This window comes from Nelumbo nucifera, chromosome 3 (genome assembly GCF_055504915.1).
Source record: "Nelumbo nucifera cultivar China Antique chromosome 3, China Antique-T2T, whole genome shotgun sequence".
Classification (NCBI taxonomy): domain Eukaryota; kingdom Viridiplantae; phylum Streptophyta; class Magnoliopsida; order Proteales; family Nelumbonaceae; genus Nelumbo; species Nelumbo nucifera.
The window spans coordinates 18572172-18598864 of record NC_142651.1 but is presented as its reverse complement, the minus strand read 5'-3'; the positions used below and the strand labels follow the sequence as shown (position 1 = coordinate 18598864).

Sequence of the window (26693 nt, the reverse complement as noted above, 5' to 3'; positions counted from 1 at the left end):
AATGTCATCTAAAGTGAAACAAAAATAGAAATAAAGAGAAGCAAGCAAAGAGAATATACAGATTTATGTGATTCAACTTATAGCCTATCTTTATGGGTGAATGGAGAGCAAAAATCCACTTTGTAGTTAGCAATGGAGTAGAGATACAAAGTTATGTATTCACAACCTCACTCATAGATAAAAACTCTAAACCTCGATACATCCAATGTCTCACGTTTCTCTCATAAGACAATGACTAAGTATATAAGAGAGAAAAACCCCTGAAATGCATAATTCTTCGTATTTAGTTCAAACTCATAAGCTGATTATGGATCGAACCCGTACTGGCCTAAGTCCTATGCTTCCACCTACACCAGTATGAAATTTTAACTTTGGGTTTTTGTCAAATTAATTCAAAGCGGATTCATAAAATGAATGGCCACAAGAAATTGAAGACACATGAGTCGTTAAACTATTCTCCCTTTTCATGCCTTTGACTTTGATTATTCTTGGCCTCGGGATGCAGCACAATGTGATTATACTCTGATACTTCTGTCTCTGTTATGTTGGAGGAACGGTGGGAACTATTTCTTAAAGACATTATTGATGAAGGATATAGCTACAGGGATCAATATTATTGGGTAATGGTCGTTTCATTCATGGAGCATTTTTATGGCACTATTCAGCAATCAAAGTTCAAACTGATTGAGTTTACGTTTGTATGCGTCACAGAAGGTTTTCCTCCATAAAATGAAAGATCTATGAGAAAATACCTAAAACTATCTATCGTACATGGTTTTCAATTAACTATTAATTAGAGTTCTACGTAATCCTAAGGATCTTCCATAGCTGGACATAATTAAGTTCTACATAACATATATAGATGAGAAATGAGGTTTTCCACACGATTCAAGTGAAACTTCTTGAAAGTTTTATCTTCTATAAGATTGGGGGATGCAATGAAAACAGATAGGATTTCGACTCATCAATGTCTTTATTCCTGGGTACACAGGTCGACTGATAACTTATAATTTGTTTTTGACCAAGGGGGGAATCAATTTTATGCTTTGTTGTACTACTTAGGTCCTATTTGCTGTTTGGTAAGTTACTTATTTGGATAAATGCAATTAATTGGATAAGTTTTTTCTGTAAAATACTTACCCAAGTAAGCATATTTAACCATTTTCTTTTATTTCCCAAGTAAAATAGGAAATGACAATTTTAACCATAAAAAATCATTATTAAAAGGGGCACTTTTGTCCCATTCAAGTATTAGAAACTTTCCCCCCAAGTGGGAAAATTATTTACACACCTAGGAAATGGTATCACTTGGATAAATGATATCGAAAAAAATAAACTTTCTTTGATCCCTATATTAATCTGAAAAAAGAACATGAGATTCTTAGTCAACAGGAACCAAAATCCCATCGACCAACTTTCTCCCTCTCAAAATCTAAAAAATAATGCCCCCTTAATTATGCATTGCCTAGGAAACTATTAACTGATGTAGAAGCCAGTATTTTTGGCCCTTGAAGAAAGGGCAATAAAAAGTTCAGCAAGTGGTGTCTGAAATCACCCACCAACTCCCAAAGGACCTGTTATTATTCTTGGTCTTGGACTAGCTATTGCTCTTCTTATTTAGGAGTAACATTTTAATATGTATTTATATCAGACTTTAGCCGATTTCAACACAAATGGTTTCCTATGAAGTGGCTGTTCTATCTAAATACAAGGGCTTTGACGTGGATCGAAACACAGCATGTTCTTTTTCAAAGCCGAACCTAGGGTGCCATCCACAGCAAGAGCTATCTCTACATTTCTGAATTTCTATAGGAGTACTAGCTATTGGGGGCATTGGGATATCCAGGATTTTGGAAGCAGAGGATTTGCTTGGAAATAGGAATGGCCAGGGACTTTGACCAGATACATGCAATAGAAACAAAATTAAAATCAACGCAGTTGTAACAACTTCATCCATGGATAAAAGCCGAAGGCTTTATGGTTTGTATGGGGAGGAGAGATTGGCTGCGAGCAGAAACCAGTAGCTAGCCATGCACCATGACCATGAGTTATTGAAATAAAATGTTTGAGAAGGATGAGACTTATAGGCCCAGCCCATTATACCCTTATATCTGGTTCTGGAGTCTGGACTGACGTGTTTACTCCTTACGCTTTTATATGTAAATAGCAGAAGCAAAACCACAAATCGGAGCAGCTGGGGGCAACTTCTGGGAATGAGAAAATTGACAGTGAGGGGTTGTGCGGTCAGTGGTCACAGTTCATTCTCGTTCCATAAATGTCCACTTCCGAACTCGGTACTACATGACTGACAGATTCGTTTTCTGAAGGTTTATATAGACTGGATCTGTCCATCAGCCGCGCTCGATCCTTCGCCTCCACTTTTTTGTCCTGACCAGTCAAATCGCTTCCCTACCCATCAAAGCCTAACAAAACTATAGGACTGAAGGTGAACGATCTTACTACCATAGGGAAGAAAGAAAATAGTCAATACCTATGAAACAAATTAGACTACAACTGGATTTTCTTTTATAGGAAAGAAAATACAAAAAAAAAAAGGAACTGGAATTCTTTACAGCTGGTTGTATTTTTTTAATACATTTTCTGGTGGAAGAAAAATAGATATTCAGAAGCTCGTTTTCGTGGTCTGGGGTTCCAGGAAACAATTGGGTTGCTGATCTGCGGATAAAAAGTGAAGCAGGCTGGTCAAAAGTTTGATACAAAACTGTTTCATTCTACCACGGTAGATGGCTAAAATAACAGTTATCTCATGGAGTCAATCCTTTGCTGGACAAGCAAGAGGGAAGGTTATTTTACTTATTGTTATTTATTTATTTGGTTGGTCTGTGCTAACATATATTAGACCTCTGAGGCGGGGATGATGAAGAATATGAGAGAATAGAAAAAACCGCTGCCAGAAATAGCTTTGGAAGGAAAAAGAAAAAAAAAAAAAAAAAACTCTGGTGTCTCCGAGTTCCGACCTTTTCTTTTTAGAACCGTTCAACAGTTCTCGACGGCCACTACACTTTAGCTTTCAATGCGAAATCGTTATAAGCTTAGGGATCCTACGTGCAAAAGGTTTGTCCCTCAGGTTCGTTGTGTCTCAATCTAAAAAGCACGTAGCTGTCTTTATCCAGAACAACCATGTTTAGTTCCACTTCTGATCATCTCAGCTACTGCCAGCAATAGTGGCAGTTGTGGATTGCTTGGAGACATGAGGCCTCTGTTTATCTTTTCCCTCACAAATTTTTTCTACCGAATCCCTCATTTCATCGATCCAGAATAGGTTTTGTTTAATCTTCTTCTGTGGGGAACTTTGTACTTTTCACTCTTCTGCTGGGTTTCAAGGTTTTCCTCGTCGTTAAAGCAAAATTTTTCCTCTAGCTAGATAATAAGAGAGCTGGTATATATTTATTTTGTATTGTTTGCTTTTCTAAACAGCATCAACATGGGCTAATACTGTTTCAGTTTGGACAATGAAGGGAAAAGATAAAACAGAGTTTAGATATTTATATACACAACCAGAGACAGAAATCCAATGAAATCCAAGTTCATCCATCCTCGTTCTTGTGCTAGATATATAACTTTCTAGAACTAGAGAGTAGTATAATTTAGAAAAACCCAAAGTTCAAAATACACTCAAACCTGACGATTCTTTGGTGGATGCTAGTCCCTATATATGATAGAGATTATACATTGTCACATAATTGATGTACAGAAAGTAATGAGATTGAGATGACACCTCTCCCGCCATGAAGGCAATTTCCATCAAGCTAGCATAATGATCGAAAACTGCTGATCAGACAGAAGACTGTAGTTGGTTCTTCTATTCATTCAAATGGCGGAGCATCCAAGGCGGCATAAGTGAGTTGGTCCGAGCATGCGAGCGAGCTTCTTCATCATCGCATGCGGCGCCCCTTCCCTGGTAAGTACCACTGAATCATATGTATAGAAAGTTTTAGCCTTAGCAAGTGGGCAATGGTTGGTTGAGAGAAAGAGAGAGAGATAATGACCTTATAGCAAGTGAGGGAAGTGGCTGTGATAGCAGGAAGGACGGTGAGCTTTGTCCTTGGTTTTGTTGGTCCCAGTGAGCCTGCTGGGCCAGAGCCTTTTCCTTTTCCTTCTCCTTCTCCTTCTCCTTGAGCTATTTAAGAGGAATATACGGTTGACATATGTAATGAGTCGGAATGTGGTAGGATTTTGTCATGTGAGCCCATGCAAGTAATAAAAAACTTACCTTTTTAGTCAGTATGTTGTTTTGCTCCTGCAACGCTTTCTCCTGTAAGAAAGAAAGCACAATCAGTGTAGATAATGTGAGATGGTGCACCTTAGAATATTGGGTTGCTAAAACATTTTTACTTATTTTGTGTGTCGCCATTTTTACTTACTGGGAGGGATGAGAAATTTTGTCTTAGTTTTACAAGGAAAATCTACTACTCTTTATCAACCTAGAAACAATTAGCAACCCTTATTCCTAGAAACGCTGAGAGTTGAAATAACTGCATTTCACATTGTTTCCACATGAGGGTTATCAGAACAATCAATATGTTTTTGTGTTCTATTTACTTCTCCATTTAAATTGTTAATCGTAATAATCCCTGAGGCATGGGCTTACCTTTTTCTGAAGTTCTGAAATAGAGTCGTAAATGAGTTGGTTCTGCAAGGGAAAGAATTATTAAAGTAATTAGCCAATTGTTGAAATTGCCTAATAATTTGAGGAACAAGGTTAACAAACCTTTCTTGTTCGTATTTGTTTGAGAGCAGTGTCAAGCTGTTGCTCTAAATTCTGGAGCTCCTTCAGACTCAAGGACTCGAGGTCTTCTCCAACATAATGCCTGGAAACATCAGGGACAAAGTCAGCTTAATTTCCTGCCCACTTTTATCATTGTTGCTTTGACATCAGGCTCTACCTTTGGTTCCGCTGTAAAATCTCAATTTTATTCTTAAGCTTTGTGTACTCTAGAGACCAATTTCCCTGCACAGTATTAATCAAAAGAGTGAGCCATCTACATGATAGCACTGAATCACAATAACAACAGTTTCTTTAAACTTGGTTTAGAAGTTGACAGTAATTTTTTTTTTTTTTTTTTTTTTTTTGTATTTTGGAGTGGTTCCAATGTCGTACCTGTGATTCGGAATCAGCAGCAATAAGCTCTCGCTCTGCATAAGAATATCTTTCATAACGTTCAAGGATCCTTTCCATGCTGTAATAATTTTTGGGGGTGGGGGATAAGGAAAATCTACCGAGTTAGTTTATCTGCAACAGACTAAACCATATCAAGGAACCTTCCCTTCCCACAAACAGCAATAGCACTACTTTCGTCATGCAAAGTTCACTTTTTCAGAAAATGTGAGTAAATAGAGAGATACAAATCTACATGATTAGCTTTATTTCATGGTGATTTACTACTGCCCAAGGGGAATGATATCATTCTTCACATCCTTATATATCATTTTTTTTGGTAAAATCATCTTTTGTATATCACTTACCTGTATCGTGCATGAAGACTGGTTCTGGTTATATAAAATATTGAAAATGTTATTCATCCCCGGGTTTCCATGGGATTAATACCAAACAAAATTTGAAATGATGCATTTTCTCGTCAACTGTCAACATGCTGTTCAGAATTTTGTCCACCAAAATTCTTGAGCTGGAACTATTTAGTGGTTCGCTTCAGCAATAATTGCAGATTATCACACACTGCACATGGCTTGGCCAAAGCTTGGGTAATCCGTAAAGTGGCAGCATTCTACCTATAGAAGAGATCCATGAGTAAGGCTGTCATGGGAGTATGAATGTCCGAGAACTGATTATTTCCGAATCATTCGACCAGCTATCCAAGCCCCATTATAAATTATTTATGAATAATAAATGTATTCGTTTTTTATTTATATAAACTTAAACTATATATATAAGCAAAAGATTGGTTATTATATTTGTAAAATTTTAATTTTTTTTCTTCATTAATGAAATGGACTCAGATTAAATATGAAATTCCAAGAACCAATAAGATCTAAACCTGAATCTAAGACCCGTAACTGATTGAATTTAAATTCAATCTTTTAATAAAAAAATTCACTGCAAAAAAAGCTATTTTTTGAACTATTCTTCATTGTTTTTGCCCCTTTTTCACAAGCTTTGTTTATATAACAACTCAGCTGCTGCAGCATTGTGTAATGACTATACTTTGGGATTCCTATTGATGAATTCCATCGATTCTCGATACTCTTCAACTCAATGGTAATGCTACTTTCCACATCTTTTCATGTTGTTTCTCTGCCTTCCCACACTTCTAAGCTATGAATTTGTGATAATTGTAGGTATTGTGCTTGGGCACTTCTCACAAGTGATTCTTGAACTTAATGCATTCTCGAGGAAGTGAAGGAACCATTACTTTGCAATCTGCTTTTTCTTTTTCACCAAAATTTCTGTTCATATCAGCTATGTAAAAGCCAGAATTGTGTTCTTCCCTATTCATGATTAGTCTCTCCCTTCTTGAGTGTTGATCAAAATCCAAGAATATCCTTCAAAATAATTACTAAAGCTAAATCCAAATTTTGTTAAATACCTGGTTCCAATTCAACCAAATATACAGCCACTGACTGGTACCCTGTTAGAAGTTTGTAGGTCTCCTCAGGAGCAAATTGGTGTATCCAGAACAACAGCGTAAGGAGTTGATTATGCTGAAGCAACAAGAATACAAATCAAAGGGAGGAATTGGAGAAGACTGGTAAGTTATTTGCAAGCTATGCCTGGCGCAATGGCTGTACTCCAGACATCCATGCCTACAGCTTGGAGTGAAGGTAAAGATAGCTAAATAGCCAAACTAAGAAGTCCAGGACTACTTGAAAAGAGTACATACAAGAGATTGAGAACATCTACATTAGTTTTTAGCGGGAAAACGAAAGGGATGTCAATCTTAGTTCTCCATGCCTGTTTTACTTGGCTAGTAGTAACTATTAGGGATCTTCTAGGGATGCTTCGTGGCCTTCGCCCAATGTATGCATTTATTTGATAGGGCATATTTATAATTATCTGTGGTTACCCAGCCTTGGGTTTCTCATTCTTATCAAAGGATGAAAGAAAAACACTTGGTTCTGTCATCTACCACATGCTAATCATCATCTTCATATGATCTGCTTAGCTCAATCTTCCTTCGCAATCCCCCTCTAGTGAAACAAATCAATCCTAACAGTTTGAAATCTCCTTTGTAAACATTGTCCAGGGAATGGGAATCCTCCTGAAGCAATCATGCTATACATGCTGCGCTTTATCTACATTGAACATCTAAAAACGAAGGTTTTCGGCACATTGCTGACTAGCTTAGCTGCTTGAAAGAGCCAACCTGTCACCAGCCCAGGAATCTGGGTCTGTTGAGTTCCCAGCATGATTGGTTTTTTTTTTTTTTTGTAAAAAAAAATAATAATAAATAAATAAAATACAGTTCAGTCCACCCCCAGAAATTTAGAGCTCCACTCTAGGGGTGGACTGAATCCTGACCATGGATTGATGCCAAATCCACGGGCAGGATGCGGTTTAGGGGGGCTACAAGTAGACTAGGAAGGGGCTTCAAATCAGATTTCTGTGGGGAATTGCAGTCCACAAATCCCACTAAAATAAAAGATGTTGATTGAGTTGATTTGGTGTCCTAACCGGTAAAACTGTGAACCATTTGACCCAGTCAACAGGCCATTGGTTAACCAAAACAAAAAAAAAAAAAAAAATCTCTAGGATTCTCAATTTACTTAGAGATTACCCGGCTTATATAGCAAACAAAAACAATCATTAGAGCATTTAATGTAAAACTAATTGATGTAGCATTTAATAAAATTAACCTTCAAAATCCAATAATATACTATAAAGGTTTTTTAATACGTTTGCAGTTAAAAACCCATTAGTGAGTTTAAATGTGGGTCCACTTGTCTTCTTTTAAAACCAATTGGTGCTTTTTGGGGCTTCATCTTGAACTGATAACAACCTAACTATCTAAAAGAATTTGAATAGCCATTGAAAGCCCATTAGTGAGTTTAAATGTGAGCCCATTTGTCTTCTTTTAAAATGAATTGGTGCATTTTTGGGGCGTCATATTGAACTGCATCAGTTAATGGATGATCTATTTGTAAATAACAAATTAACACCCTACCTTATCTAAAAGAATTCGGACCCATAAAGCCATAACAATATAATGTATAAAGCATTTCTTTTGGGTCCTTTATTTGATGTTCAGTCGATGGATGTTTCAAAATTAATAGAAATATCAAATAACAAAATCCCAGATGCTCATTGTTTGAGAGTGGAGGGAACTATATGCGAAGAAAATGCTCTTAGAATGACTTTTTTTTTCTTTTCCTTAAGAGGAAAGGTGACCATGATGTCTCATGAGGGTCAGAGTACTGATAGAATGGGATTCATATTTAAGTAATCAGTAATGTGGATTTTGTTGTATCTTCTCTACCGAGTGAAATATGTATTGGGGGAATGGCTTCTAGTTGATTTAAGAGTATAGACTTGCGCCTTGTTCTTTGGTAGAGAAAACTAGGTAATTTACATGGAAGACTAATGCCTAAATAACGAACTATTAACTGCAAACTGAAGGACCTAAGAGAAGTAGGGAAAACTAAGGTGGTGTCCGATTCATGGTTCTAAAAAAAAGGTGGTATGGTTCAGAATCATACCAAACTTTTCTTGAAAATGACAATTTTCTTTTTTTACTGCAATGCAAATATGGAGTTACTAGCCAGTGGGACGGCAACATAAGAGTTTTGTGCCCCCCCCCCCCCCATTCACAATGACTAAAATACAAGAATGCGCGACTATTTCTTGCAATATAGCATGTGTGAAAAACTGATACGAGATTTTATGGAGAAGATCAAAATCGTGAAGCAAGATTTAGCTCTGAAAAGAAAGAAAAATGAGAAACATGTGTCGTGATGTGCCTAACATTGTATGTTCCTAGTATATAGCTCGAGTATAATAATACATTCAAATGCACATGTGCACGAGAGAGAGACGTTAACACTTTATATATATTTTGACAACTGTTAAAGTTATCTTTAATCGTTTTCAAGGTTAGATTGAGGGTATTTCACGGGGCAAGTATCAAAAAGATTTGAACGTGCTTACAATACTGTACCTATTTGATCCCGACTCTCCTAGAACACCTTTTGGCTATTTATACATGCAACTCGTAGAAACGCTTGAATATGGATTTTAACCTTTAAAACAACTTCTATGAGTATTTTTTTCAGGATATATATTTGAGTGATTTTAGTTCTGATAAGTTTAATAAAGTTGTAATGAGATTAAAAAAAGAAGCTCTGATGGAGATGAAAATACAAAGACTTGAATTTTCTCACATGTTGACACCCTATCAATAAAACAACTATAACTCACTCGAGGTATAAAATTTACAAGATCTTGGTTTGATAGGGAAGATAATAACCTAATTTAGAGACACCATAATTATAACTTTTAATTAGCAAAGGTAAGATTTATTAAATTAACTTGAAAAATGAGTGATAAATACTACTTGATAGACCAAAGTGACACACCCCTCTTACAAGCCCAAGTTACAAGGATACCCAAAGCAACCACTGCCTCATAACCCCTTGTTTGGTAAGGAGTCAGTTAGCTGTGAGATTGGGGTGAGTCCGAATCTATTCCTGATAGAGTGCTTCTCACAACTCACAGCATGTAACAGGAAAGTCTCTCAAACTTATATGTGATTATTCATGAGAAATATTCTCAATACATTGGAATGTGCCTGTGAGATTGGGGTGAGGAAAGTTCTATGAGGAACATATCCCAATTCCCAAGGAATATGCTTATTGGATTTTTCCAATGTATAACTACCCATGAGGAAAGTTCTGTGAACTTGCAATAGAACCAACAGTTCAGGAGTTTCCCCAACCAATTGTCCTTGAAAATATTGTCACAATACTCTTGTTTGAATCACTGAAAATCCCTCTTATTCCATCTATTCTCGGGTTTTGGAGGGAGCTCCCAATGAAATTTAATTTTACTCTATTACCTGTTGGGAGTTCCCATTCCAACCTAAGTCTTGTCTTTTACTCTTGAATAGTGTTATTTCAACCCAAGTCCAATCAGACATTGAAAAGGAATTGAAGATGTCTAAGGTATTTACCCAAAAAGCAACCTCTGTTCTGCCCTTCTCCAATAATATTCTATTATTTCTCTCTTCCCACACCACCCAACAAACTAGTACTTTGTGTCTTTTCACATCACTACCCCCCTTTTCTTTTGATTGCCTCAAGAAATTAGTGACATCATAATTATGTGATAAATCATCTCTATAAAATAGGTTAAAAAGTTGTTGAATATACCTTTTCCTTGAAGAATCCTTAAATACAGAATATTTTTTTTCTTGGAATCAATCTGCTTTTCTGATTATAGTTTGTACGTTAATGATGAGATGTTTACTCATCTAGACAATGATACTTCTTTTTTCACCCCTTGGAAATTCTTTTGTGTAGGTTTATCCCAAGCAATCCCTTCCACTTACATTTGATGCAAAACATGCCCTATTAATTAGTCACCTCAACTACCTATTTTGATGTTGACAAATCTATCTTCCTTTAGTACTCTTATTATTACTTTTTGTTAAGGTACTCATTTTACAAACTTTCCACAGCAAAGGAGTTTGCTGTATTTGATTCATATGAGTCGATTCATATAAGGTGTATCAGTTTCTCGTTTTGTACTTTTTTTTGTGCTTTTTTGGATTCCTTTTAAACCTCCAGGATTTGTCTCATCTATTTGAATGAGAGTGATAGGTGATGTAGCTGAGATGGTCAGTCTTCATACACTAAAATATACCTTCGAGAAAGGTTGGTAATTATGAATAGTTCATTTTTCTTTTTGTATCACATATTACAAATTACAGAGGAATTAAGGGGTGGATACAAAGAAGGAAGCACGTGAGGTGCACTCACCTTACCTTCTCTACTAGGTCAATCTGTTCCTTTTTCTTAAAAGATGCTTAGAACTTTTTTTGGTTTGCTTCCAGTGGTTGTACGATAAAACATCCTATTTTCCAATGAATAGAAAGGAACAAGCCAGAGGTTTCAGTGAAGAAAACTTGTAAAAGACCCAGCTGGTTATGTAAGGTTATGCATCCGTCTTCTTGCACCTGGGCATAACATGCCCCATCAAAATCTTGTATCAAATAGATTTTAAAGTTGCCTTTCACACGATGGTTTGTCTGGGTAATACATGAAACAACCATATATATATATATATATATATATATATATATATATATATATATATATATATATAATTGGGAAAGCTAATGCTAGTTAAATTCAATCTGTTGAATTGGATAATTTTAGTTTTTATTACATCTTGTGTTACAAAATTATTCTATATGATATACATAGTTGGACACAAGCAATGAATTCGCCCTTTAAACCTATTTTCATTAATTTGAGATTTGTGGGTCTTTGCACAATAATGAAACGAGTGCAACATCATCAATTTGCATTGCTCTCCAACATCCGAGGAGCAACAAGTTGACATTGATTTTAGAAATTTTGGTTATACATGTTTCTTAAGAAGGATATGCAATCCTTCATAGAATGATGCCTAATTTTTCTTTCTTTTTTTCCTATTTTCAGCTTGCATTTTCCTTCTTGTGTTAATATAACACTTCATCTTGCTATTTTTATTAATTTCGCTTTTTAACATCCATTTAACTAATATAAAGACTCTAATGATTGATAATGTTCTATATCATGTTCTTATCACGTTATATATTTGTTTTAGAACTTTTACTTTATGTTAGTTTATTTCATGGACAGTTTATTTCTTTCTATTTTCCTCGGGGTAACTGTAAGAAGAGGGCTATCGGGTTCTTGTCACTTTCTAAGAAAATTTAGTACATTGCTGGTGATATCAATTCTTCCACTTTTCAAGTCTATTTTCGTTAATGAACGAGATAAAAGGTACTTGTTTTATGTTTACTCACTATCATGTTTGAAGTCAAAGTTGGTTGAATCATCACTTTACATAATGCAGAAATTGTAAAAAAAAATAATACTAGTAATTAATTGTACGATACTGATCCAAGGGCATTAATATCACTCGACTTCTTGAGATGTTTTCCATTTTTTAGTGTTCTTGAAAATTTCAGAAAATAACACCCTATGATGATAACTCCACTACAATTTATGGTATGAGCACGAGTTTCAAAACGTTGGTGAAGAACATGAGAATAGGCCATCCATGAAGGTCAAAACACCAGTAAAGAGTATTCAGGAAGCTAATGCTGACAATGTTATGATATCAAACATTGTATTAAAGACTTAAATTTACCTATTAACACTTCATTTATTTAAGTTGCAAAGATGTTATGATATATTAAACATCGGAGGCTCTCCACTAGAGAAGATATCTCTGATAAACAAAAATATTTGGCTGCCTTGGCGTATTAGACTAAAAGATGGATTCCAAGGATTCAAATAACTAGGAACATTTATCTACTGTTTCTCGAAAGCGTTGCAAGTTGATAGAAAACCTAAAGCCTAAATATCTAGCGAAAACCAGATATAATACTAAGTCAATTACCATAGGGACCTCAAGTTCTTCACAGGTAAACTCTAATTCGTATATTGAGAATTTGAGATACCTCATTGGAGCTCGTGAACCTACATCTTGCTACAAATCTATTGAGCATGCCTATCAACGAGTGTAATGATGATAATGGAGTAGGTTCTCGTTTCTGGTAGAGGCCCGTTAAGTAGGTTGGGTGGTAACTTAAGGCAAGCTAGAAACTACGTACAAGCCTATTTCTATATAATACGAATTGATTTGCCTGATTTCCATCATGTGATAAAAACCAATGGTTGAATAATGTGACTTGGGGACTGGAGACTGGAGAGGTAACCTGTTAGCGGAGTTGAGTGACAGTTACTGACCAGATACCAACACAACGGAAGAATTAAGAGCTCGTTTGGATGGTCTGAATACTAGAGAAACTTCAACTTAATTACGTCAACGGCAGTTACTATAGAATGATTTCACCGTTGAAGCCAACAAACTATCTTGTGGGGGACGAATTTTAACTTTAATTAGAGAGCTTCTTGAAGAGATAAATAATGAGATCCACCAAATTTTTTAGATCAGGAAATTATCTACCATCTTACAGTAGAGATAGCCAAGCATCTCGCTGAGCATGATGCAAGGTTTAAGTTTCTAGTTTTGTGCTGGTTTCTATATTTAGCTCAATACACCTAGGGGTTATGGGCAATGCTCTAGTCTCCCGCTCATTAGGTATAAGCTTCCATTCAATTTTAGGATGTATCATAACACACTTAGGAAATGGATGTGGGCGAATGATTAAGATATGCATGACTATGTTAGGAAACTGGTGCAAGTCTCACAACTGAGTCAATAACACTAAATCTGAGGCACTATGGTTATAAATAAGGTAAGTGTGAGCAAGTGGGATACACTTGTGATTCATTAAATGCTGGGGAATACAAAAAGAATTAAAATATGCGTGTGCATATACCGTGAAAAAGCAATATAAATTTCATTAATACCTAAAATATTAATTTTAAATTTCATAAGTTGGGCTAAAGGTTGGAGCTCATGTAATTTTAACAATTTGTTGCAGTGTATCCTATTGGTTAAGTTCATGCTTGTGATGTGGGTGACTTCGGTTTAGTCCCTAATTTTGGCACTGTAATATATAATTTTTTAACATTAAATAGTCAATACAAAAGTAGAGAGTTGATGAATCTTTTATCTAGAATTAGAAAATAATGCATCTTTAAAGTGGGTGAGAGAATTTCTTAAGAAAAAAAAAAAAAGAATGGCAACTTTAACAAAAAAAGTGCATTAGAGAGTTACTAGGTTATGCATTAGCTGATACATTGCTAATATCAGTTGGGGTGTCAATGGGCTGGTTTTAGATTGGATCCCATTCAGACCAGCATCAAGTTGGACGGACCAACAAGAAATATTGAATTGGATCAGTCCAGACTTAATGGTCCAAAGTATTTATTGGATTGGATTGGACCTGTTCCATCCATAATGAATTTATATTGGATTGAGCCAATATCTGGTCCATTGATAGAAGATAAAAATATAAGTGTCAATGGACCAAGTTTTGGAATAGAACTAATCTAAATTAAAATAAATTTGAACAGATTAGATGGTCCAAACATTGAATTGGACTGGTCCAAAATGGTTCAAAATATCCGTTAGATTGGATAGGACCTGATCCATTTGTAATGGACTTGCATTGGACTGGACCAGATTGGATCAAATCCATTCCAGTTGACACCCCTAGATATTGGCCAATACAATGGATATGGGTGGAATGGCATGTATTGGGGTCCTATCAATATCTTCACCTTTCTTAATACTCAACATTGATGTCAATTTTGTAGACCAACTTTGGGATAAACTCCCAAGTACAAAACTCGTATTAGATAGAAATTTCAAAAAGGACAACAAATTGGGCTAACAAGATGAAAATTTGATTTTGAAAATAATTTTAACATAACCTCTTACACTTGTGCAAGCTTTGAGGAGATGGGCTGAGTTTGAACTTGAGTGAAATCTAGGGGTAGAGCTATAAATCCCTTGGACAGATTTCAAGACATTAAAAATGTTCAATAAACAGTGCTTTCAACGAAGGTTCAAATTTTTAATACATATCAGACCATATCAGTCAATACATATCATATCGGGGGCTTCCCGATACACTCCTACAGGAATGTTTCGGGGTCTCAACCAGTTCAGGGGACGGATGGGCCTTAAACCAACCCTTCTGAATCAGATTTAAAAAAAAATTAAAAAATTAAAAAGAAAAAGCTATTGATACTGTCTGATTATCTTGAACCTTTCTTTCAAACTTTGGTTCTACACTAGAAATTAACTTTATTATGCTAATCAGTGAATTACATTGTCAAATTATCTTGAATTATTGATACTATTCTATCAAATTAAATTGAACATCATGAACTAAATGTAGATATTTGAATGTAAAGATTGCTCCCCTATTGAATTTCAAACATTCAAATCCCCTAAAAATTATATTTCTCTCTTCTATTTCTTATTCCATATATTCTTTAATTTTTCTCTTGATCTGTCACATCGTTTGAGTTTAAACTTGGATACGACAAAGCTGTACAAGACAAACTATGAAAATGTTGTCCACAGGAAAGCAAAAGGACAGTTTTTAGATATTCAAGTAAATAAGAATAATTTATATCTACTATCCTTTTTTAAGCCAAACTTACATCATTATCAAAATTAACTTTATCACTGGCCACTTTCATTTTCTAAGTTAGTCTTTAAACATACTTTTAGATTACTAGTTGAATCTAGGGGTTATCCCTACAATGTCTGCCATTTTCTGCAATGTTGGGGCTTGAAATGCTCAATCTGATTTGTCTACTAATTAGGGGACCTTTTGGATTTGCCACCTACTCAACTCCCAGTCCTCATTATAACCCTGTATCCCCACCTTTTATTAGTACGTACTTCCCACAAATAACAGCCAATATTCTTTGGTAGAAAAATAAAAAGAAAATAAATTAAAAGAAATGTGGCTAGGATTTTGGAACTCAAAATCTGGTCCATCAATAGGTCATTTTGGATCTCAAACTAATTTTTCACGTGGAGATGTCTTTTAAATTATCATTACGATTTTTAATCATTTATCCATTTGGATTTCTAACAACATGAATCTAGAGAAATACAAAAAGGAACATCTTGTTTTCTTCTTAAACTGAACTGATAAAAATTTGAAGTGTCACAAAAAGGGGCTTGCGATAGCTTTAGGACCAGTGGTCAAAACTTTAAAAATAAAGAAAAACGGTACAAGTAATTCCCTACATTAGACTTAGAACAGATGCCATTAAGTTCTTGGAAAGAACCAGCACGAGAACTAATAATTAGAAAAAGATTTAGTTTCCCTTTTGATTAGCATGGAATATTCTTGTTGTAACTTGTCGAAGTTTAAGTTGACCTTAAAAATTTGGATATCAGTTGGTTGGTGCCTGACTCATCCCATCCCCAGTATATTATTTTGGGCAGAGTTCTAGACATATTAGGTAAGACCGAGACACCAAGACATGTAACCTCACTCATTGTCTGGTCGAACACAATGTTCACTTTACTTACTATAGTTGCTGAAGTCAAACTCGAGACTGTTGGACGACTTTCCCACAGTTGATTGCAATTCATCACCTTCCGAAGGTGGCAAGGTGAGGTTTCTACAATTCCAATGCATCGTTTTCTTTCCTTTTTTTTGTCTTGTTCTTCTTCTTATTTGCATGTTGTCCTACGCATGCATCTATTAATACTGATTACTGTATTCCTTTTTTTAGGTTTCTCTGTTCAAGTAGTGTCTATATCTTCTTATCCATAATAACTAATAAGAACGTGAATAACATTTATCCATACGTTTCATCCTTAATCTCTTAAAGATTAAGCTTCACAACAAGAGCTTTACTTATCTCGAAAGTAGTTGTTCATGCAAATCAAAACAAACAGTCATGTAAAACAACAGACTACCAATCTGGGACAATGGTGTAGAATCAGACCTACAACACCCACATACGTTCAATTTCGTCTCACCAAGCGAGACAATCAGTTCACCAAATGAGAAAACATAAAACAAAAGTTCAACCAACATGTAAAAACAAAGCTCGTAAGCTTGCCAAAGATCTATACTTCCAAAAGAAGCTACAAGCCTACAACAATGTATGGTCAGAAGAAAGAGCACCCACCAAACTACGAGAGTTCTTGATAAGTTTCAAATGCTAAAGCTAAACGGATCTTATACATATATGAGATTCAAGCGCACATAACCTCGTCTTTCACTCTGAGTTTTATTTAAAATATGACTGATTAAAATTATATGTTTAGTCTTATTATTTGATAAAGAATATAATAAGCCATAAAGTAGATTATGAACCATTTCAGTATTTTTCTTATGGATGAGCCAGTCTAGTCCCCTCAAACTCAGCTTATATGTCTTCTATCGGTCCATCTCAGCGAGAAATGACTCTACCTGCCAGAAAAAAAAAAAAAAGAAAAAAAAGTAGTATGTAACAATCTTAAAAGAATCCCTCCGTACCATAACGTGGCAACCTCAAGGGATTGTACACAATGAGCACGCTCTCATTGAATACCCCCAGCTTGTTTGGATCAGAATTTGAGAAAGTTGGATAATTTTCAGTAGTCTGCAATTTTGCGCCCATGACTGATGGGCGCTCATGACTTAAATGAAAACGGGCTCAGAGAATCATCACTGCATCTCGAGACGAGAATGCACAGCAAACCAACACGTATGCACTTCTAACGTGCACACCATGCCTTCCTCGCTTAACCTGCGCACCTTCTTCTCACCCAGTCACCCTTCTTTTTCTCTCTTTTAAGTTTTTAGCTACCTTTTAATTTGTTAATAATTTCTTTGATTCTTTCTAGAATTTTCCGTTTTCTAGCAATCTGACTACGAGAGGAAACTCGGAAAGCAAATTTTCCCTTTCTATATTCTCTACATTTTAAAGCCAGAAAGTTGCACCTACGAGTCTAGAACTAGGTTAGGATAATAGACATCAACGAAGTTAGCAAGGAGCTGCAAACTCGCACGAGTTCAAGGCTCAATGAGTGGAGAGATCGATGTTCAACATTCACCAGCATCAACGATACCAGTCTCCGGTTTGATCGGAATCCGAGATTCCGGTCGAAAAAAATAATAAAAAGAGACAAACAGATAAACGGCTTTTTTTGCATGAATTTTTTTCCGGTACGAAGGACAGGAAATATATTGCAATACAACAAAGCACAACCCATACAAAGTCCGATATGGTTTAAAAATACAAAAAACAAATATGTAGAAATAAATTAAATTATGCATATAAATATTGTTGGCTTGGATTCTTTTTGTGCAGGTTTCTCGAGAAAAAATATATTATTTATAATTTTTTATTTATATATATTCTTCTTGGAAACATACTGGAATTGATGTGTATAAATTCAGACAAGCTAAGTTTCATCATCTTTATCTTTTTTTCTTCCTGTTCTTCTGATTTAGAAGTTGTATCTTCGAGTATATCTAGGTTTACGAATCGATTTTCACGAATCGGCAAGAGAGCAAAGAGGCAATCGTTTTTGGGGAAATGCGAAGCATGAACAACGTGATAATGAAGAATCAGACCATAGAGACGCAACAGAAAAAAGAGAAAACCTAGAAAGTTTAGGAGACAAGCAAAATACGGTACCCGGAATCAGTGGCGTACTCGAAGAGCTTTCCCTTGGTGGAGAAGACGATCACAGCGACCTCAGCATCGCAGAGAACTGAGATCTCGTGAGCTTTCTTGAGCAATCCGTTCCTCCGCTTGGAGAAAGTCACCTGGCGATTGATCTTGTTCTCGATCCGCTTCAGCTGAACCCTACCTCTCCCCATTTCTACTTTTCCTTCTTCTTTTCCAGGAATCTCAAGTAACAAAGAAGGAGATAAAACTAGAACGGAAATTCTTAGATTTGAAGCAAACGATAAGCAGAAAAAAGTAGAAAGAGAGAGAGAGAGAGAGAGAGAGAGAGAGAGAGAGAAGAGCTTAGGTAGCTACATATAGATATTAACAGAATACGAAAATTTCCATTTTTTCCCTCGCCCTCTCTTTCCCACTCTCTCTCTCTCTCTGAGTGAGAGCCTCGGCAGCACAGGTTTGGTTTAATTGTATGGAAGTGTGATGAGGCAAAAGCTTTGTTTGTGTGCAAGGATGAATATATAGAGAAGTGGAAAACCGGGGAGAAGGAGGAAAGCGGGTGGGATGGGGCGGTATGGGAAAATCAGGGTGGTATTTCATGGATGTGCTGTCGAGTTGCGATTGGCTCGAGTACTGCACAGTCGTTATTGTCTCGTTTGGGAACCACAGACTTTAGACAGTCCGTACGAGTTGTACGGGCAGAGGGTATAGCTCGCTAAGAGCTGGAGCTTGGAGGGAGCAGGGAGGGAAGGAGGGGGGGTTCCATTATTTTTTTGTTTGTTCCGTTGACGGCGCCTTACTTTCTTTATAAATCCAGCATTAAAAATCCCGGGGGAGTGGTGGAAACTGGAAACTCTGGCAGGTTTCCGCCAGGCGCCAGCGTTTCTACTTGTGCAGAATCATGATCAGCTTGCAACCGGAGTTGCACTGATTTTCAGTTTTGCCAAAATATCCTTTTATTTTGCTTCTCTTCTCCGTTTTTTAAACTTTCCCTTCTTTGGCTTTGCTTTTTAGGATCTACCACTCCTACTACTATTACTATCTACCTCTCACTACACAACATACACTCATCAGCCATGACCTCATGGGTGTAAGCATTGTACTCATCCACCAGTAAGAATTGCTTGTCTTTGGTAAAATGATGATGATAATAGTGGGTCATGGTTAAAACTTAAAAGACTTCATCATTATGGCTGCTTTATGAGAGAATGGAAGTCCGAACCGGTTTGGACCATGCATGGCTTGGTCGGTTTCAGATTGTTTGGTACAGGGAAGAGAAGAGGTGGTTTTGCTAATCACTCTCAATGAACATTAAACTGTTAGGTGAGGTACCCGAATAGTTTGTCCTCTCATGCAAAAGTGGATAGGCCCATCTATACTTTCTGCTGAAATTTAATTAATTATAACAGGGATGGCGAGAATCAAACTTTAAACCACTTGGTCAAATACGTTCTAAACTATCCAACTTGAAAGCTTAACCTCCTTGAATAGGTTTATTGTGAAGTGAGCTTTCCCAATTTTCCAAAAACCCTATGAGAAACTATACTATAGGTAGAATCCTTACAGAATTTGGTAGTTAAGGATATAGCAATATCACTTATGTTGAAGGGAGTTAACAAATCCACTTTGATATAGATGCCAAAGGATTGCTAGGGCTAAAGGACATGGATGATAATAAGACAATTAGTGTTAAAAGGTATTTAACTATTTAATAAAAACAAATAAAATGGCATAATAGATTTCATGTAGCTAATCCGTATAGTTGGGACAAGGTTTAGATGATGATACGAAAACAATTAAAATGAAGGGAAAAATATATTCTTGTTATGGCAACCTCTATAATAATTAATATCCAAAGAAATAATGATCAAGGCATGGTTTGAAACTTTTGTATGGGTTTCATATTCCACCCTCACAAAAAAGTTCCCCGTATATAAGGCCAATACTCCATTTTAAGATGGTACTATGGTTGAAATAAAGTGAAGTGTTAGTGTGTTACTGGAGGTCACTTAGAGGCCATGTTTGGAATCAATGCCGATTTTTAAGAGGTGTTTTTAAGAAAGCGATGCTATATTGGTATGCCATTTTCTGAAAAAAAAAAGGAAAAAAGGAAACACATTTTTTGCATCATTGCTGGTATCTGTCACAGTTTTTTTCGTTTTTTTGTTTTTTTTTCTTTTTTCAACGCAGCATCAGCATGTTGCTGCTAGCAACATTAAAAAAAAAAATGAGAAAACACTAAAAAGGGTGTTTTTTAGACTACATTTTCTGATTTCTAAGGCATGGTCGGAGAAAATGTGAAACAAAACAACCGATGTGGTATGAAAAAACAGATTTCAAACATGGCACTAATGTGGTACCGTTTTTCCAAACACTGTCATAGTCACTAAGAGAGTGTTCTTTCTTTTCCTTATTCAAAGGAATTGTAACATCATTAACAAGAGTCCGGCTTCAGTCAGGGCAAAGCCCGTTCCAACAGCTTTTACAGCCTTGCATTGGGAATATCTCTGTACTTTGTGTGATTTATTTCATGGGAGATATTCACAATGCAAGGTTGCAAAAGGGGCTACTCGAATGGTGCGACTTGCCCCTGACAGAAGCTGAACTCCATCAGCAAGGAAGATGAAAATGATAACCCATTTTTGGGTGTGTATTTTCTCAAGATAAATTGAAAATGTGTTTCCATTTCACTCAGGAAAAAAAAAATAAAAGAAATTTGTGTTGTTTTGAAAACCAATAAGAAATTTCCTTTCAAAACCAAAAAGGCATTTTCAGTTACCCACAAGACTGATGGGTGCTAGTGCTACTATTCGGTGTGGCATATTCCTAATCCAAAATCTCTTGCAGAGTTTTGAAAAGTTTATCCTTAAAAGCTCCTATAGATCGTATCACGCCATTTCAACTGGACTTTGGCTCAAATTATAAGTAAAAAATAAAAATAGAAAAGATGAATTGATGCTTACTAAGGCTGTGTTTGGCACTACGGGTGAGAGATATGTGGTGTCACATCACACAAGAGAATCACTTTAGCTAAAATTAATGATTAGACTTCACCCCACCCCAGAGCCTATTCACACATGCAGGTTTTTAAAGGGATGCATGTTTCAACTATAAACAGCTTCAAATAATGACGGTTGTTGGCACTGACTTGTTTCACCCAGTGTTCCATTTCAGATTGCCACTCTCTTCACAATGCTCTTTAAATTTAATCACATTTTGGCAAGTAGGATTTTGGAAAACCAATATTAAAGCTGCAGTGATTAGTCTTGATACTAGGAGGAGGAGGAGGGGTGCAATGAAATTTGAATAGAAATATGTGAAATGGAACGATTGTGAAACACATTTGTGCCAACCACAATGGATGGTTGTATGCCATTTTGTATTAATCAACACAAAATGTTTTTAGATAGAATATCAATTGTACCAAATACAACCTAAGCCTGAATCTTCATCTAAATTTTGTAGAAATGTAACATCAAATCACTAAAGCTAAGTTTGGTTTGAAGGAAAATGTAGGGTAAGGAAGAGAAAGGTAGGGAGACCTTTACAGATCTTGCATTGGTTACCTTGTCTTTCCCTTCTTTTCCCTACCTTTTCCTTAAAATCAAACATAGTCTAAAACTTGCATTTGGCGCTCCTTATTAAAGATTTATATCCTTATTGCTCTTAAAATGCCCCTATGAATACTGAGTTTTTAACTACAAAAAGGAGATAAGTCCTTAAAATAATAAAGAATGCCAAATTTAACATTTTTATCAGTCAAATTTACCATTTCAAGCTTAAAGTACAATAAAATTATAAGAAAATTAAGAAAATATTATATATATATATATATATATATATATATATTGAATAAAATAATTGATTTTGGGTCTAAATACGCAAATCGGTTCAAAACAGGCAATAATCCAAATCGACTCAATTAATTATTGAGACAAAATCATAGAGCAAAAACCGTTATATTCAATTCACTCAGTTTGGATAGACCCAACTCACTTCCCTAAAAATCACAAAAAAAAAGGTAAATAACTCACATTGTCAAATCTCTCTATCTCTCACCTCCCACGCCAGCTGAAGCTCTTGGTCCCAAACAGCATATTGTACATTCACAGGTGTACAAGTTAAATGTATGTCATGGTTGGATGAAGAGAAATTATTTTCAACTATCATATACATAAACAGATGATTAGATATGTGACAATATCTTATTTACAGAATCCAAATATGTCAGGCGATTAGAGTGACCGTTAGACATAAACAAACAAAAAACATTTTGCAGAGCCCTACTTTAATAAATAACTAATACCATTACTCAATCCTGGTCCCAAGCATACAGAGTCATGAAAGGTATACCGGATACGGACTTAACCTTTGGTATTTGTAAAAATGTCGCTCAAGCTTGAACCCGCATTTTCACACTTGTCAGTATAAAAAAATAAATAAATGAAAGAAATAAAAATTGTGGGAGTATAAGTATAAATACGTAGAGTACAAAACATTGTATTTTGTATGAATTTGTATTCTCCATATTTATATTTATAATTTTTTTAAATTAAGCCTTAGGCTGTGTTTGGTTGCAATGCAAATAAGTTTATATTGATGCAAAACCTTAGTAGTGCAAATGATTTGAGTGTAAATTATAATTTATTTTTGTTTCAAATTTTAGCTTATTTTGATTAATTACAATACAACTGAAGTAAATTAAGACATGAAGCAGAATAAAATAAAATCCAAAACAAAATTAAACAAGAATCTACATTGTTTACATACATTTGTACTAATGCAAATAAATTTACACTGCAACCAAATTCAGCCTTACTAAAATTTATTTATGCATATGTACCACCAGTTTTGCATTTGCCTTGTGCCGTGGTGTTGGGTGACCCTATTTGGTGTGGTGATTTTTAAACCCATATGTTTCTGATGTAACCAAACATCGCCTAGAAAGAGAAGGAATCGGTTATGCCATAGGCTGCTTGAAATTGTCTAGTTTTTTATTGCTAGAAACGTGGTTATCTCTTGAGATTCTTGCTGGGAGAGAAGCAGAAGCCCATGTGGGAGTCGTTTTCCTTCGAATAGAATTTCCAGTACGAGATATACGATTCACTCAAAAAATAAATAAGTAATCATAGTGATCCAAACACTTCCTCCACTATAAAGGCATGGAAAATTTACTATGTATCTGAATTCTTGAGCTATCGTGTTTGTGACTTATTGGCTACAAAGAAATTTCATCATTGCATGAGCTACAGAACCAATGAATGATGGACACGAAGAAACAGTAGTCTTAAATCAAAAGAGAGCGATTCCATGGAGAAGACCCATGTGAGTGCTTCCTGTTTATCACTGATTGGACTGAAAATTCTACAATAAAAGACAACTGTTTATCTTCTCAGGTTTCGAACCGAATGAGTGGTGAGCTCGAGTGACTCACATGGCATTTCCCATGGGAGTAGTCCTATCTGATCATCACTGGTCCCTGAAAACAACTCTTGATGGAGATTGGGTAACCACCTGTCTGGGGATAAAATGCTTTCTAACGACCAACCATTAACTAAAGAGTTATTGCCATTCAAAAGAGAAGGAGAATCTGCAACTATTCGAAAGAATACTCACATTGTAATTGTATCCACATGCATTAGTAACTACCACAAAAATAATAATAATAAAATAAAAGAAAGAAACAATTCCAAAATTCCGATTGGGTGCAAAAAAATCAGTACTCTTTCGTTCAAATTCAAATAGGAATTCGAATATGACCCAATTAATATGAACTGAATGAGTCCATTTATCCATCTGTACTATCCAAATAGAACAATTAATGTATAGATTTAAACTATTATGTGTCTTTTCAATAATATTATTATAATTTGCTAAAGATTTAACTCATTTTATTTATGGTATAATATATAATATCGAGCAAGGTTATCTTAATTAATTCATTTTTATTGATATCCATAAAGATTATTTATTTAAATATCTAGTTGCAACTCAACGTGGTCCCATAGGCTGGCCTATTTTGTAATCAAGAAATTATTTTGAGTAACTATTTTATTCAGTTTGTTTATTTTATTTTATTTTTATTAGATTCTTAATCTCTTATGTAGTTGTTAACTGGTTACGCGTGCCTTTGATCTAGTGTGGAGAGGAAACTACATATATTTTAATTCTTTTAACGAAAAATAGAAGTTGTCAAATCTAGGGAAGGCAATGAGTCAAGTTTTTTATGAGCTGCTCGAGCTCGAGTTCGAGCACAGTTCAATGGCTCGATTATTAAACGAGCCGAGCTCGAGCCTAGTAGAACTCGGATTGTGAGGCTCGTGAGACTCGCGAGCCGACTCAAATATATATATATATATATATATATATATAATAAAAGTAAACAAAATAATATATATAATAAAAATATTATAATTATTAATTATTTTAATTCTTAATTTTTAAAATATAAAACAAAAAAAGTATATATAATTTTTATTTTTATAAAATATTTTTTCTCAAAATTGAGATTGAGCCGAACCGAGCTCTAGCTTATGCATTTTTTACTTGAGCTAAACTCGAACTCAAAGTTTTGGCTCAAACTGAGTTTGAGCCTTATAGAATAGTCTTGAGCCAAACTCAAACCTTATACTATTTGGCTCGGCTCGAATCCACCCCTATCCAAATCATCTAAGGAAAAATGAAGGAACCAGAGCTAACTTTGAGGTCAATTATACGAATAATATAATATTTGATAAGAAAGGGAACCAGAGCTAACATTGAACGATTTAGTGAAATTTAACATCATCATTTTCATTTAAGCCTTATCCCAATTATACGGGGTCGACGGCATGAAAGCTGTTTTGTCATTTCATTCTATTTGGTGCTATATTTATCATTAAATTACGGGTACTTATAGTATTTCGTATTATTTTCATCTAAGTCCTTTTTTGTTATGAACTTAACTCTTTTAACCCATTAACTTGAAAAAAAAACAAAAAAACCTTACTTTTTCTAACAATATATACACCATTTAAACACTCGAGGTAAAATTATCTTTTAAAATATTAATTTTTACTTTTATCATATAAATCTAATTATATACTTCTATTAATATTTATTACATGTTAAATCAAAATTTCAACCAATCCACATCACATAATTTACTTATTTTTCATTGATTAATATTTTACAAAATATTCTTACCATCTAAACTTTAACAATTAATTTTAAAGAAATTAGTTGTGCCGTACCATTTATCACTGTTTCACATTTGTTGCTTTATGGTGCAGCCGATGCACCATAAATTTTGCATCATCATCAAATATATGTTATTGGGGGGTATGGGAAAAAAGTTCAAGAAACAAAATAAAAGAAAAAGTGATGATCCCATAAGCGCGCTCACATTGGATACCCCCTACTTATAGGTGGGGCTCACCATGGGCTAATGGTCCAAGGGACCCGCCTGGCATATTGCCCATAAAAGAAAAAAGGAAATTGCGTTTGAATCCAATTCATCTGAGCATTGGTTCCTCATTTTGGATACAAAAGGTCTTAAATGGGATCAATAATGTCTGAAAAACCAGTTAAATAATTTAAAAAAAAAAAAAAAAAACCATGCAATCGTACCCCCACCTGCCGGTTACCGGTACATGACTGATCATCAGTCATCACCCCCACTACCAGCTTGTCCTCCTCGGTAAGCACATAAAGATCAAACAAACGTCCATTCACACCATACGGCCATTATTTTTTACCTTGATTAGACAAGTTTGGCCCAAGACGACTGAAGCACCCCTCACAATTGGGACTCTCTTTACCCATTTTCCATCTGTGCTTCACATGGGTCGTGGGCCAACCACCTAATTGAGCGAAAAGTGTGGGTACAAAAGAGGCCTTGATTGTTTCTGATGGGCTAAATTGGGCATGACAAAGAAAATCAAAACTTATCTAAATATGGCAGCTGTTGTCTTCCTTCATATGTAGTGTGTGAATATATAGCTCTTCTATAATTATACCCTAACAAAAAAATTCAAAAAATATATAATAAATAATTATGGGCCCAGGGTTGTAGTGATTGAATGAATGAATAAAAGAAAAGGGCCTGGCTATTCATTTCATGTTGGTTCTCTTTCACAGACTGTGACCTGCAGCACTCCATCTATTGATTTTTTTTTAATCCTTTAACCCCATAACATCCTTGATCCTTGTTTTCTTTCTCTTTTGGACCGTGCTAAGTTAAGGCCGGATAACTCCTACGCCACTCACAATTGGAATGCTAGAAATCCTCAACCCTGTAAAAAATTAAAAGAAAAAAATCTCATAGTAGAATTAGATTTTACTATTGCTCTTTTTTTTTTTAAAAAAAAAAAAGGAAGAAAAGCTCCTTCTCAATTTTCACATATATTCAGTTTGAGATTCTCTCAAATATTGGCGACGTGGGGGCCTTTATATCCACAGTACGAGAG

General features: G+C 35.3%; 1 protein-coding gene across 2 annotated transcripts; it reads right to left on the bottom strand.

The window, feature by feature from the left end:
* Nucleotides 1–3480: 3480 nt before the first annotated feature.
* LOC104599808 (agamous-like MADS-box protein AP1) lies at nucleotides 3481–18735 on the bottom strand. 2 transcript variants are annotated; one of them, XM_010262542.2, is made up of 8 exons: nucleotides 18259–18735; nucleotides 5123–5201; nucleotides 4908–4972; nucleotides 4733–4832; nucleotides 4613–4654; nucleotides 4235–4276; nucleotides 4011–4141; nucleotides 3481–3932 (listed from the first exon to the last, which is right to left on the bottom strand). In XM_010262542.2, the coding sequence occupies exons 1-8, from the start codon at nucleotides 18441–18443 to the stop codon at nucleotides 3824–3826; spliced, it is 753 nt and encodes a 250-aa protein (XP_010260844.1). In that variant the 5' UTR covers nucleotides 18444–18735; the 3' UTR covers nucleotides 3481–3823. The 2 variants fall into 2 exon arrangements, with proteins under 2 accessions (XP_010260844.1, XP_088757124.1); XM_088900998.1 differs by having other exon boundaries at nucleotides 4011–4135; nucleotides 18259–18587.
* Between the last annotated feature and the right edge of the window lie 7958 nt (nucleotides 18736–26693).

Bases quoted from the DNA above. Each gene is read 5' to 3' on its own strand.
- LOC104599808 (XM_010262542.2), bottom strand. From the start codon at position 18,443: ATGGGGAGAGGTAGGGTTCAGCTGAAGCGGATCGAGAACAAGATCAAT. The intron at 4,277-4,612 runs GTAAGCCCATGC...TCTTTCTTACAG, and splicing joins TTTCAGAACTTCAGAAAAAG to GAGAAAGCGTTGCAGGAGCA. The intron at 4,142-4,234 runs GTAAGTTTTTTA...CCTCTTAAATAG, and splicing joins ACAACATACTGACTAAAAAG to CTCAAGGAGAAGGAGAAGGA.